Here is a 14,362-nt window from a genome sequence, read left to right as displayed (position 1 = left end):
TGAGAATAATGACCTGGAATTCTGTGGGGACATAAGAGAGGTGGACCTGGAGTGCTCTCAGAGAGGTACAAAGAACTGAGCTCTTCCTCGGTTAGTGTGATTCTTGTCCCCCAGCTCCGGGTGGGGGAGGGGGAGAGGCAGGAGGACAGTTTGAGAACTAGGTCATCTTTCTGAGCAAGAAAGCTGAGTGAACAGCGGACATGCTCAGAAGCACAGGGGCCAATCTCAGCACCCCATCAAGCGGGTTCAGCAGTTTTGAGGGGTGGTGAAGTTAATGACAGCAATCTTAGGGTTGTAACTCTGATGTCCCCAGCAAATGCTGGGTTGGGTCAAAGCCGCTACCTTCATCCAAAAAAAAAAAAAATCCCCTCTAAGTCTCCCCAGTCCCCTAGCTCGCTTCCCCCCACTTAACACAGCACCCACTCTTACTGGTTCCTCAGCCTAGGGTCCCACGTGCCTTCCCCAGAGAAGCTTCTTCTGTGATTCAGATACTCAGAATGAGGTCACCTGGGTCCCTGCCCAAAGCATTTCTTTCTGAAATCACTAAAGCAGTTGATAAATTTCCAAATAAACGGCAGAGGAGAAGATAATCAATCTTGTGAAGACTGGGTAGGATCAGAAATTTGTTTACTGGCATCAAAGCCTCTTGCTTACATGAATTTTTTTTCCCCTTTCTGGAATTCAGAAACCAACCAACCAAAATCTGAGTTACTGAGGTCACCGACCATGTCACCAATCTACAGATGCCCCAAAGCTTACTAGAGAAGCCAGTCTTTGGGCTGGGACCAACTGCTAGGCAGCTCTTTACCTGGCCTACTCCCAATCAGCTTCTCTGAGCACAGAGTCACACTCCTGCCAACTGGGCAAACAAGGGGTCCCGTCTGCTCCTTCTTATCTGCTGCCTGTGTTTAGATTTCATCTACAAAAGCAAACTTTGGTCGGGGAACGATCTGGCTTTTGTGATACAGGAATGAGTCAGTGGTAACTGCACCCCCTTGATTTTTTTTTTTTTTAAATTTGAGGAAGTCTAAAATTATTCATATGTTTTCTTTTCATTATCACCACAGATAAAAGATGTTAATAATCTGTGGCAGGCTGCTACCCTTCAGATTTCTTTCACTGTTATGAGAATCAAATGAGATCTGGATATTGGCGACCGCGGAGACAGTCTGGAGGTGGCTAAAAAGGCACTTGTTGTATACGACATGGACATTTCAACAGCCCGATCTTTAATTCTCATAAACCAGTATGAATCAGATCCAGTAATCCCGGGATCACATCAAATCCAATCACATTATTTACAGAGCCGTTTCTTGGCAAATTAATGATATTCTTCATCTTTTGTGGTTCTGGGAATGGAACCCGGAGCCTGGTGCATGCTAGGCAAGTGCTGTCCCCCTGAGCTATAGTCCCAGTACCAATTTTAAAGGCCTAATGAACCACTAATTTTTAAATAATGTCACTTGCAAGAAATCAACAGGAAGTAGGGGCAGTAATGGTAATTCTTCCTAGATGGAACCACCTTGTTATTCCATATCTATAAAACAATACTTCTCAGGTTTACAAAGCCCAGAATTATCATGTTTTTTTCTTTTTCTTTTTTTTTTTTTTGTTTAGGGACCAGGGATAGAACCCAGGGAAGAGAATCCAGGCCAGCTTGCTAACACTGAGCTACGTCCCCAGGTCCCCTAGAGTGTTCCTCCTTAGAAACTAACCACATCTGAGTGGCTTATTCTGAACACTCTGCTTTATAAAACCAGGACTACTTCTGGCATGCTCCGTGAGCTCTTGCCTCCCTTCGTATCTGCGGGGGGAATATAAACTGCTACAAACTTCATGGAAAGCAAGCGATTTGGCAATGACGCCAAATCATTGGAAGACTTAAAAATGTCAATAGCCAGCAATTCCATTTCTGGTAATTCAGAATGAAAAAAAATATCTAAAATTTGGATAGAGATTTACACAAAAGAATGTTTCCTATAGCAACACTTAACAATATTCTTCTGTATGGCTATTATTATTATTTTCTTTGGCACTGGGTATTGAACCCCGGGGTGCTCTACCACTAAACCACATCTCCAGCCCTTTTTAGTTTTTATTTTGAGACAGGGTCTCATCTGTGCGCCACCACCTCTGGGTCAAAATTGAACATTTTTCTTCCAGTGAATTTCAAATAAACTGGAATCACATAGTTTTGGGTTGAATGAATCAAAGATCCTAGGGACTCAAGGGTTAATTTAACTGGTAGATTTGGTCAAGATATTAAAACATGTTGGACGGTATATTTTTGTTCTTTAAAACAACATCAAAAGTTACTTGACACTGAGCTTGTGGCCCCAGAGTCAGCCCCTGTCATCTGTTTGCACCCAGGCATTTGAACAGTAGGAGCCCTGAAGGCAGGTCAGGTCCCAACTCTATCTTTGGCGCTGTGCTGCCTTAAGCAAGTGAGCAAGCCTTTCAGTGCCTCCTTTTCCTGGTCTGTAAAATGGTCCCAGCCTCACTGGGTCCTGAGCATTGAGTGAATACGCAGGAAGTGCTCAGAACACTGGCTGGCCACAGGAAGTACTTCTCTGTGCAGCACCACCAGCTCACCAGGCACCTGATTTTAGGAGCAGTCTGCCCTCACGTGACCAACCCAGGACTGCTGAGAGGCTCATGCTCTTTATCGCACGCAGCGTGGCTGATACCTGTCGACATCCGCGTTGATGAACGGCAGCCCCATTCGTCAATGGAGGATGCGCTGTGGAGTTCTACATAAAAAGCTTACCTGAAGTCCCTTTCGGTGTGAGAGAGCACTTGTCCCTTAAAGGGATTTTTATACACAGAGATGAAAGAACAACTTCCTTCGACTCTACTTGGGAACATGAAAGGCTAGTCAACGTCAACGTCGGGTTCAGAGCCTGGCTTTTGGAGTTGGTTACTTAGATCATGTACTGGAAAGGCTCCAAAGGCAGTGACCCCATTTATTTCCCTGCTGTGTGCTTTTTGGGTTCGAGCTGCATTCTTAATCACTGCCAACCACTTCGAAAAGGGACATGAAAGGAAGCCATCAGACAGCTCCACGTGACAGAGCAGGTGGAGGGAAGTGGATAGAGGTTCCTTCCGATCTGTTATCAGGAAGGTAGTCCCAGGTAGGGTCTTATGACGACAGACAGACATATAACTGGACCCGAACCACTTGGGAGCGCCTTCTCTAGACCATGTGAGCATGATTTCAAGCTATGTTAACTGAAGATTGAGTGACCTTCTGAGAAGTAAAGGAAAAAAAAAAAAAACCACAAAGAAAAACAAGAGGACATTTGTCCTTGATAAGTGGATTTTGATAGAAAAATAAATAAAAAAAAACATTTGGATGGATAAAAGAATTAAGCCTGGGTTCCCCTCCCCCCCCAGCCTGAATATGGCAAGTTTCTGGTGTTCTTTCCTGGTATGCGACACGGGTCGTGACACTCTTAAGGCGCCATGCCATTCACATCTGCTGCATGAAAAGTGAGGTTGAAACTGAACAAGAATGTAGATGAGCACAGAGGAAATGCAAAAAAATCTTTGCAGGCATTTTGCCACCCTCCCATCCTCCACTGTGAAGATTAAAAAAAAAAAAAAGAAAAGAAAAGGATCTTACCTCCACTGAGAATAATGACGGCTATAAATATGGCCAAGTCGCTGTCATCTAATTCCAGTGCATTGAACTTCACAGCAAACTCGAACTTGGGCTCCATAAAGTCACCAAAGGGCTTCCGCAGGCTCTTGAGGAACTCCCTTGTCATGAACCCTTGGCCCTCGGATATGAGGACGCCGTCTTTATTCATCAGAGAGGCCAGCATGGTGTAGATGATCTCATGGACGCCGTATTTGAGGAGAGTTACTTGATCGTTCAAGTCAAGGTTCACAAAGCCGGGAATGCTTTTGGCATACTCCGTGATCTCCTGCACGGCTTCCACCGAGCGGAACTGGCATCCCTGAAAGATGCGGATGGCCACCTCCTTGCTCTGCTCCTGCAGGGGGGTGATGTGCTTGAACTTGATTTTGTCTTCTCCCATCATTAAGGAATTCATGTCATAGATGACAAACGGCTGCAAAGGAAAGAGGGCAAAAGTGGTTGAGTAAGAGATTTTTCTCCCTGGTGGCAAACGACATCTCAGTTCAGAAAAGGGCTTCTTTATAAATGTTTGCTTTGCTAATGAAGATCCGTCAAGTTGAAGACTTTTAAGTATGAGGAAAGACTCTTCTTATTACTCAGCTTTATTATGGCCTGGGACCAAACCTATTTTACCAATTGTGGTCTTTTCCCCCTTCAATTTATCCTATTAATGCTTTACCTATGATGGGCTAATGGTTCTGATTTCTCTTTGATTTTTAAAATGCTGCAAAAATCTGCTGTTTATCTTGGCTTTCAACAGAATATGCTTTAAACCTTCTTTCAATGGAAAAAAATCACTTCAGCAACTCAGGGTTGAAAAGACCTACTGGAACATAAAGTAATCTTGCAGTTTTAGGTTGAATCTATTCAGATCACAAATGAAACCGTGTGCACATAAAGCACACTTCACTATTAAAAAAAAAATCACCCTGAAAGCAGATTAGAAATATTGAGCCAAGAAAGTGTCTCTCTTCTTTTAATGCTCTGGAAGCCATCTGTCTCAGGACTAGCAGATGTGGAGGGCTGTGGGTAAGGTATGCAAAATAAGAACTGCTTTGAACTTACTTTTTTAAAAAAGAAAATATTTTGTTTTAGTTGTACACAATAGCTGTATTTTATTTTTCTTCTGATGCTGAGGATTAAACCCAGTGCCCCACCCAGCATGTGCTGGGTGAGCACTCTACTGCTGAGGCACAACCCCAGGCCCTGAACTTACTTTTGAAAATACCTGTCCTCAAGGGTCAACTAATCAATCAAATATACGCATCAGTTACTCAGGTTTGCAATAGGCCATTTTCAAAAGCAAGGTATGCCGAGCATGGAGGCACATGCCTGTAATTCCAGCCATTTAGGAGGCTGAGGGAGGAGGATTGCAAGTTTGAGGACAGCCTTAGCAACACAGAAAGCCCCTTAGCAACTAAGTGAGACCCTGTCTCAATATAAAAAATAAAAAGGGGTGGGGATGCAACTCAGTAGGCTGGGGTCAATCCCCAGTACCAAAAAAAAAAAAAAAAAGTGTAGAATGAATCAAAGATTTGTGGTCACTGTGAAAATTCCAAGGTTATTCTCACTGGGAAGGGGGAAATGGCTACACACATCAGATGCACTGAACTACAAACGGGTCCTATTCATCAGCTTCTCAGGTGAGGGAAAGGATGCAATCGCAGGGTTCTACTTCTCTGTTGCATCTCAGAAGTGCTGTGTATGTGTATGGGGGGGGCAGGAGGTGCATGTGTGGACACGAGTATGGGTGCACACACATGCATGCTGAACACGACGAATCTGGTGTACTAAATGTGAGGTTCCTTTTGAGCAGCTGAGAATTCTCTCCCAAATGGCAGGAGGCAGGGGGGAACATGAATGGTGTGGTAGCCAGCTTCGAGATTCACTGGCCAGAGATTCTATTGTTGCTACCGGAGTCTGTGATTTTCAGCAGTCCTTAATGGAGGGAATAACACAATAACCATTCTTGAGATGCTGAGCAGACTTACAAACTTGCATATTATACGGACACCATATACCCGAGTTATTCTACGAGAACTTTTGTTCCATGAAAATCCACTTTAACTGTACTGCTTTGCCAACCCCAAGGGGATAGATGTGAGGACCCAAGAAAAGATCTGCCTGCTAGCTCTAAATATTTCTTCAAGATAATTAAGAGCCAAATGTGCTGTATTTCTTAGAAATTTTGCTTTTTTTTTTTGGTAGTGGGGATCGAAGCCAGAAGCATTTAATCACTGAGCCCCAGCCCTAAACCTTTTTATTTTGAGGTATACTCTCACCAAGTTGCCCAGGCTGGCTTTGAACTAGTGATCCTTCTGCCTCAGCCTCCTGGGTTGCTGGGATTACAGGTGTATGCCACTGTGCCTGGTGCAGGTCAGAATTTCATCATGAGAATTTGAATGGATAATAATGCTTTTAAGGATCCTAGAGAAAACCTATTTTTTTTTTTTTGGTCTTTCAGGAGTTTTATACTGTATCAAATGTATATTAATGAAACTTTGTCATTTTTTATTGCCCTGAGCATGGGATGGGATAGACACTATGGACACCTGAGAAGTCCCACTGCGCATGCCTGATCCCTAACAGGCCACACACAGAATCCTCCTATCGGCTGGAGTGTGGCTGGGTGGTAGAGCTCTTGCACAAAGCCCTGGGTTCCATCCCCTGCAGTGCACACAAAAGTGGGGGGAAAAAAAAGAAAAAGAAAAAAAAATCCCCTCTTCACACGTGGCAAGACTGTTCTCAGAAATGCCCACTTCAACTCCCAGATGAGCTTCTGCGCAACCATTTGGCTCCTTGGCACAGCATATCCGCACAAAATTCTTTCACCTCCGGGTGAGCCGTGTCTCTGGAACTATGCCCTGATAAATCACCCTTGTGACTCTTCCCCCTGACTTCCCCTGTCCCCTTGTATAGGGCCCCAGGTTCCTGTTTTTGAAACTCTGGGATAGCTGAACATAGGGCACCGAATCCTGCTAATTTTCGCTCCCAATTTAACAACAATGTGACTTTAACCCCTTGGCAATCAGTGTTAGTCAGGATTTCCTGGCAGTAAACGCTCAAGGACAGAGAAAGGAGTCAGCACCCCCACCATCATGCCAAACCAGTCCATTTTTTAAAAATCCCTTCAGCATTCTGAAAAAGTAGTGAACTGGCAAAAAAATTTGGGTACTGACATTTTTTATTTTTTGTTATTGTATTCCCCTAGTTATACCTGATAATGCTGTTTTAATTGTATTTTTGAAGTCTGCATAGACCCTTTCCATCTCCAGGGAGATCTGCCAAAGGCCAGAGTGATTCCCAGGCATGGTGGATCTCTCCTTCACGGCTCACACGGGACCTTCTTATCCTCTAATCTAGGACAAGGGAGGGTTGGTGCACACCTGTAGTCCCAGTGACTTGGGAGTCTGAGGCAGGAGGACGGCAAGTTCAAAGCCAACCTTGGCAACTTAGCGAGAGGCCCTAAGCAATTTAGTGAGGACCTGTCTCAAAATTAAAAATGAAAAAGTCCGGCCCTGGGTTCAATCCCTGGTATCAAAACAACAACAACAAAAACAACAACAATAACAAACAGAGTAAAAACACACCCAACACCCTCACAACCTAGTGAAAAGGTAGTGTTTTGTCTACTTTAGGAAGAGCTAAATCATTATCTTGAGTCATTAACTGAAAAGTACTCTAGTATCCTTCTGTAGAATATCCCATATAAAATGCATTGATCTTCCAGGGTCACTCTTCTGGATTTTTGAACGAAGCAAAGTGAGCCCTTACACATTCGGTTAGCTTGTACACTATCATCCTGTCTGCCCCTGTACGAGGAGCCATATGGTCTTCAGAATTTGTCCCAATGATTTTACTCTTCTAGTTTGTGACTAAAATGTGCTTAATTATCTGCAGATACTGACTGCATCTAGTGTCTGGATGAGCATCCTTAACAGGAAAGAAAGTGTCATTACAACTAGGAGAGGATCCCGACGTGGATCCAGGAACATACAGCAACTGCTGGGGCCTTTTGTAAGAAAAATAATAAAATGGAAAGAAGAAAAGCACTCAGGCCCTTCCCAGAGCAGGAGAAGGGGCTCTGCGTAACGGCCCCCAAACCCAAGCCTCACCAGCCTCAGGAGAAATCTGTGTCTGGCCATTAGGTTAAATGTACTTTTCATGATTGGATGGACCAGAAAAAAAAAGTGGGAATGGAGAGCAATATGGTTTCTGTAAGGAAAAAAATAAATTTTTTTTGGAAACACACATCAAATATAATTTATTTTGATTTTCAAAAGTGTTTCCATATATCAAAGCCAGGATAGGATTAAGGGCACAGTTTCACTAGATGATGAAACTGAAGTCACAGATCTATGGTGAGTCTCCCACGGGAGACAAAAGGGGAAATGGGCTTAATGATGAAATCATGCTCAGTAAGGAAAGTTTACTTTGTTTTTCTTTTCTTTTCTTTTGGTGGTAGGGATGGAACCCAGGGCTTCATGCCTGCTAAGTACACTAAGAGTAGTGTCCCTTAGTAATCGAATAACATCAGCATTTTAATACACAAAGGGATTATATATGAAGGTTCTTAAGTTTACAGCTCCTTGTAAACTTAAAAAAAAAAAAAAAAGCAAGATGAGGAGTGAATGAGAAAGATCCACTAATAAAGCACAGGTTATTTTGGGGGATTTCTATTATTTAAAAAAATATATATGTATATGATTTTTATTTGTTAATTACACCTCCACAAGGTTAAAAAATGACTTTTTAAAAGGGGTTGTGGCTCAGTGGTAGAGCACTCGCCTAGCACACGCAAGGCCCTGGGTTCAATCCTCAGCACCACTAAAAACAAATAAACAAAATCAATGTATACAACTAAAAATAAATATTAAAAAATGCACAAACTTTTTTGTTTTAGTTTATAAAAGGGCTTGAGCAATTCTGTTCTCATCATTTTTTCTTAGAGAAGGCCCCAACCATTGTATGCATTTCTGGGTCTGAAAAAACCTGGATCCATCTCTGATTCTCTTCTAGTTGCAACGAGCCAAGCAGTTGCAGAACATGTGCTAATTGGCAACACAAATTTTTTTCCCTAAGTTTTAAGAAAATGGACAGTCAACCTGAAATCATGAGTCTCATCATGCTGATAACACATGTTCCAGTACAAAAAAAAAAAAAAAAAAAAAAAAAAAAAAAAAAAAACAAAACCCTAAGATATTCACAAAGTTAAAATTTAAATTCTGGAACTTAAACTTACTGCATTGTGACTTTGTAAGTTATGGGGTATTAAATTTAAACACGACGTTTTCAGAACCTATACTCAGAAGTAAGGCAACAGCCTGGGGACTTAGGGATGCATGTTCCATAGCGGGAACTGTTGTGTAGGTCAATTTCAAGGACAGCCTTCAAGATCCCTCTGTACCAGCTGGGGTGGAAGCAGAACTCATCCTTTATAGCATGAAGGGCCACTTGAATGTAGGAGCCAAGTCATCCCTTCCACAAACCATCTATTTGTCAGAGTCAAAACTGGCTTGGGGTTTGGTACATGCTAGTAATCCCAGTGACTCAGGAGGCTGAGATAGGAGGATTGAAAGGTTGAAGCCAGTCTCAGCAACTTAGTGAGACTTTGTCTCAAAATAAAAAATAAAATAAAAGCACCCCTAAGTTAAATCCCCGTACCAAAACCTAAACCAAGAATCTCTCAAGGAAGAGCTGAGTTCTTAGGCCTTGCTTCTTCCCTTTCTGGTTTCTGACTGGCTCCCATCGCATTAGACAAGCACTGCTCTCCTTGTTGAGCTACGATAGGCCAATGCTATCCTGAAGTGAACTGGGGTTTGGTTTCCTTAACCTCTTTTATTGTTCCCAACCCTGTGTCCTCTGCTTTTTGAGAACCAGGAGATTCAAAGAGCACAAGGGGTTTTCAAGGATCATCTGCATCCTTGTTGTCTAAATGAAAACAGAAGGAAACCACGAGACTTTCCACAAACGGTTCTTCATGGCAAACCCTGACCTAGGACCAGCGCTCTCTCCCAACTGTTGCTTGGATTCTTTTCTGCGTCTTTTTCCCTTTCCATAGAAATCGCTATCCTGGAACCCACAGGGGCCTTTGAAACCACAGCTCTTTCAGCTGGAACTTGGGGGCAGCGCCTTCTGAAGAGCTGTTTTCCTCGAGGTGCTAGTTGAGGGCTGTGTGTGATAAAAGGGAAGTTTGAAAGGCTGTCAGCTGTAATTCTGCCTCCCCCCCCGTGGTCTCGAGATCCAAGACAAACAAATGAAAACTTAATAAGAAGAATTGTTCACACTCAAATCAACTAGCATAAAACCACAGCTCTTAAAAAAGAAAAAAAAAATCATCGAATGCCAGCCAAGCAGCTACTCAGGGTAAGCAGGGGCCCTGGCCAACTGAGACCAACCATTGGGGAAAAAAAAATATATATATCCAAATGCTTTCTTTCTTAAATATACGAACGATGATGATGATGATTAGTGCTGGGAATTGAATCTAGGGACTCACACATGTTAGGCAAGCACTCTGCTTACTACTGGGTTATGCTCCAGAATATTTACTTTTTTTCCTTTTTCTCAGAAAAAACAAAACAAAACAAAACAACCACTATTGGTTCAGATCTGTTATAGCTTTAGCTATTCCTGACAGCCCTGGCAACTAATTAATTGATTTTATAATATTGATGTATGGATTAATGATCCCCAGTGCTCAACGTCTCCATCAGCAAACTACACGACAATGCTGTCCTGCCTTTTATTTCCACTGGAGTTCCTGAGTCTCTTCTCTTTTGGGACCCTGTCCCCCCAAGTCCCCAAGTCTTCTTTTCTCAAGGAGGCAAATTCCAGCTCACTGGAGCTTTTCCAAAGATGGAGGAAAAGAGATCCCACTTTGTTTAGCTCTAAGTGTCGGGTTTTAAAAGACAAGCTATCTTTCCGATGGGTTGAGTCACCAGATTTGATGGCCTCTGTAAATTTTAGAAGGCACAGAAATGTTTTCACCAGAGTTTACGATTCCATCTCGGTTTTACGATTCGGTAGGCTCACATTTCACACGCCGCTCAGGGTGACCACTTTACCCATGGCACCAGTTTGCTCCTGTCATTATAAGAACAGCGACTCCTCATGTGCCCATCATCAACAAAGGGATGCTTTGGAACCCAAAGTCCAATACAGTGCAAATAAAAAAGTTTTATTTGTTTGTAGACAGAGTGCAGCCAGGGCTTCACCATCTTTCAGATACCGAGGGAAACGTTGGCTGGCACACCGAGGGCTTTTCTATTTATTGTTTTATGACAAACCATGGCACTGAGAATAGTTTCTGAAAACCACTCTCTATTTATTTTCGTCAACAAACATGGGATCATGTGACAGTGATACACCCAGGGTGACGGCTGCAATAGTCAAACACTGGGCACTTCCAAAGTCCATTCAGCTTTCCATCTGCCTTCCGGAAAGGGAGCTCCCCAGCGCTAGCACCATCCGGGTTTCCAGAGGAGAGCAGGGATCTCTTGGAGAAGGGGCTGCAGAATCAGTCCCATCCTATTTGAGGGTGGCCAAAGTCCCGTTGCTCCCCAAGAAGTTTCTTCTCCAAGTTTCCACAGCCCATCGCTCCCTAACCCAGAGACTGGGATTCCTAACCATTTTTCTTTTAGGCAAGATGACCCCAAGTTGGGGTACCTCATACCAAACTTACGGTGTTCCAGCTGATGGGCAAGCAGGAACATTGAGTTTATCTGTTTGGAAAGGCCTCGGGGAGTAAGATATGGAAGAAGGAAGTTTAGTTGGGGAGAAGAGAAGCTCTGGGTTAGCTTGGAGGCAAATGTGAGGAAGGGCAGCTGGCGGTCCCTCAGGCCGTGGTTTAATGAAGCAGTAAGATAAATTTAAAGAATGGCCTCTTCTAAAGGCTGTTTCCTTTCCCAAAGGTTCTGGGTAATTGGTCATCCACTAAGCTGAGCAGCCTCCCCCCAAGCTTGGCCTCACTAATACGGATGACATCAATCTCCAACAGGGTTGCAGAATGACACTCAGTTGCTTTACCACTCAACCTTGGCCATTCTCCCACATCCCCCACCCTCTCCAGGGTCCCCACTACTGCAAAACTTTTCCTATCAGTGAAGATCTCAGCTTTCATGAGTTCGTGCCAAGAGATAACATAACACCCCCATGAGAGAGATGCTATCACAGGAATAACGTGACCACCCTGACAAAGACCCAATCTCTATTCTCATTGGAAATCACATTTTGGGTTTTCTTATTTTTTTTTTCTTTTCTCCCATTTTTTTCCTCTCTCAACTGTTTCCACTGATGCTTAATTTGATTTTGCAAGATAAGGAGAAAAACAGAGTGCCAAACAATCCTATTTCAGTTCTGTGTAATCAGTGAGCGGATTATTTTAATTTGGCCCAGTCTCTCTTTTTCCAGACCCTAACTAGAGGCAATTCTGTCTCTATCCAGATCGCCTAATAATGTCCAGTTTGGTGAGCAAATATTGGGCTAGTGAGAAGCCCTCTGCGGAAAGTCCAGCTTTTCAAAGGGCACTGGTGACAGTTTTCAATTCAATTAAACAAATACGGTCTGTGTAACTATTATGGGCAAAGCACAGCCAGACCTCTCGAAGCCCAGACCCAGTTACTAAAGGGGAGAATCAACGGACTAGCCCTCTCAACTTGAGAAGCTTGTAAGCAGGTATTTTGTAGCCCTTTCCTTTAAAATAGCTCCATAGCTATTTATTCCATAAGGAAGCTCCAGTTATCTTATTTTTAACTCAAAGAATCAAAGAGTCAACTGGGACGAAGTTTTAAAGTGATTTACAATGATTTGGAGTCTCTGTCCTTTAGAGCCAAGATAAGACTATGTGGGCCACCAGGGGCATAAGTTTAAACTCTTGACTCTTAGGGATTTCTTTCTTTTTCTTTTTAAAAAATCTGCCTCCTGTCTTCCAGGTGCTTTTAACTTGACAGGATTTCCAACAGGGATTGCAGGTCTGGGTTGGGAGGAGGAGGTGAGGGCTGGTCAATTGGAAGGCCTAAGCCATTCAGTGGAGCCAGTGTTGGCTGTAGGGCCCACTCCTTTTCAGCAATCCTGTCCATAGACGTGCTGATGGCAGGCTGCTGCAGTCGGCCCTAAAGTGTGACCGCTCTGCAGCCAGGCTGTCCTGGTCTTCCCTTTATTTGACTACCTGGACATGAACACGAGTTCACCGTCTGCAGTGGGAGCAGCTTCGTGAATCTTCATTCATGGGTGATTCGCTGTGGACCGAGCTTTTCATTTAATGAACAAGGAGGCTCGGCTTTACGAGCACCTGTGTTCCGTCGCCTGGCATCAGTGGGAGGTGACAGTCCTGGTCAGTGGGATTCAAGAGCAAAGCTGCTCCAGTAAAGCTTCCCGATGGGAATAGGCGGGGATGGCAGAAGGCGGTGGGCCACACCAAACCAAAAAATGGCTATTTTACCAAGTGATAGAAAGAGAGCATCTGAAGAAGTTTCTCCCACATTGCAGCTTTCCTCTCTGGACTTTGGTTGGCTTGTCTTTAATAAGAGACTATTAAGAAAGAACAGCAGCCAGACGATGGCTGTGAGGCCCAAATGTTATGAAGGGGGGGTTTAGTTTGAAATTATAATGAGCCGTAATTGTTAAGGGACCGATGACCCCTCTCTCTCTCTCTTTTTATATCTTTATTTTATTTATTTTTATGTGGTGCTGAGGATCGAACCCAGTGCCTCACATGTGCCAGGCAAGTGCTCCACCACTGAGCCATACTCCCTCCCCTAATGACCTCTTTTATACGTAGAAACCTGTCCTATAGGCCATGTGCCTCTATCCCACAGTTTTTATTTTTTTATTTTTGTTTTTATGGTCCTGGGGATTGAAATATGAGGGTGCTTTACCACTAAGCCACATCCCCAGCTTTTTTTTTTTTTTAGGTTTTTTTTTTTTTTTTAGTTTTTGGGATGGGTTCTCGCTAAGTTGCTGCGGCTGGCCTCAGATTTTCAAACCTCCTTCCTCTGCATCCTGAGTTGCTGGGATTACAGTGAGCCACCATGTGGGGCTATCCTGCAGTCTTCTATTTAGCTGATTCTACTAAATGGTTTAGCTAAAGGGAAAAAAATAATAATATCTTGAGGAGGTCATCCAAATACATTAAAAGGTAATAAGATTCCCCCTAAAATATATCTGAGCAGGCAAAAAGTCCCACACATCTATTGAGTAGCTGGGTAGCTCTCCTGGAGGTGTTCACTTGAAAATCAATGATTGCATGCAGGGCTTCTAGAACCAGAATCCAGGTATAGTTTCGTTAGGTTTTAATATAATTCCATGTTGCTTTTTCAGCTTCCTGTCAGGGAAGAGCTCCACTTGGAGAATTTGGCTTAGTAAACCATTCTAACCCGTTCCGAGTTTCCTAAACGGTGCTTCTCCATAAACCTGAAGATGTTTAAAGCACCCATTTAATGCCAGGCGCAGTGAAGCACGCCTGTCATCCCAGCGGCTCAGGAGGCTGAGGTAGGAGGATCATGAGTTCCAAGCCAGCCTCAGTGACTTAGCAAGGCCCTAAGCAACTCAGCGAGACTCTGACTCTAAATAAAAAATAAAAAAGGGCTGGGGATGGGGCTCAGTGGTTAAGTGCCCCTGGGTTCAATCCCTGGTACCAAAAAAAAAAGTAAAAAAAGAGAATCCACTTGAGGGCTGAGGGTGTAGCTGAGGCTATAGCTCAATGGGAAAGCACTTGTTTGA

At 43.5% G+C, this 14,362-nt stretch overlaps 1 protein-coding gene across 5 annotated transcripts in view; it reads right to left on the bottom strand.

Moving 5' to 3' along the window:
* The window catches only part of PPARG (peroxisome proliferator activated receptor gamma), a 139,255-nt gene that overhangs the window by 10,774 nt on the left and 114,119 nt on the right, over positions 1 to 14,362 (bottom strand). For all 5 annotated transcript variants that reach the window (XM_081276298.1, XM_081276296.1, XM_081276295.1 and 2 more), the window contains one exon: positions 3,623 to 4,073. In XM_081276298.1, the coding sequence (XP_081132424.1) occupies positions 3,623 to 4,073 (451 nt within the window). The remainder of the gene's footprint in view (positions 1 to 3,622; positions 4,074 to 14,362) is intronic.

This window comes from Spermophilus citellus (genome assembly GCF_964194105.1).
Source record: "Spermophilus citellus genome assembly, chromosome: 19".
Taxonomy (NCBI): domain Eukaryota; kingdom Metazoa; phylum Chordata; class Mammalia; order Rodentia; family Sciuridae; genus Spermophilus; species Spermophilus citellus.
The sequence above is the reverse complement of the archived record's forward strand: the minus strand, read 5'-3'. Positions and strand labels throughout refer to the sequence as shown.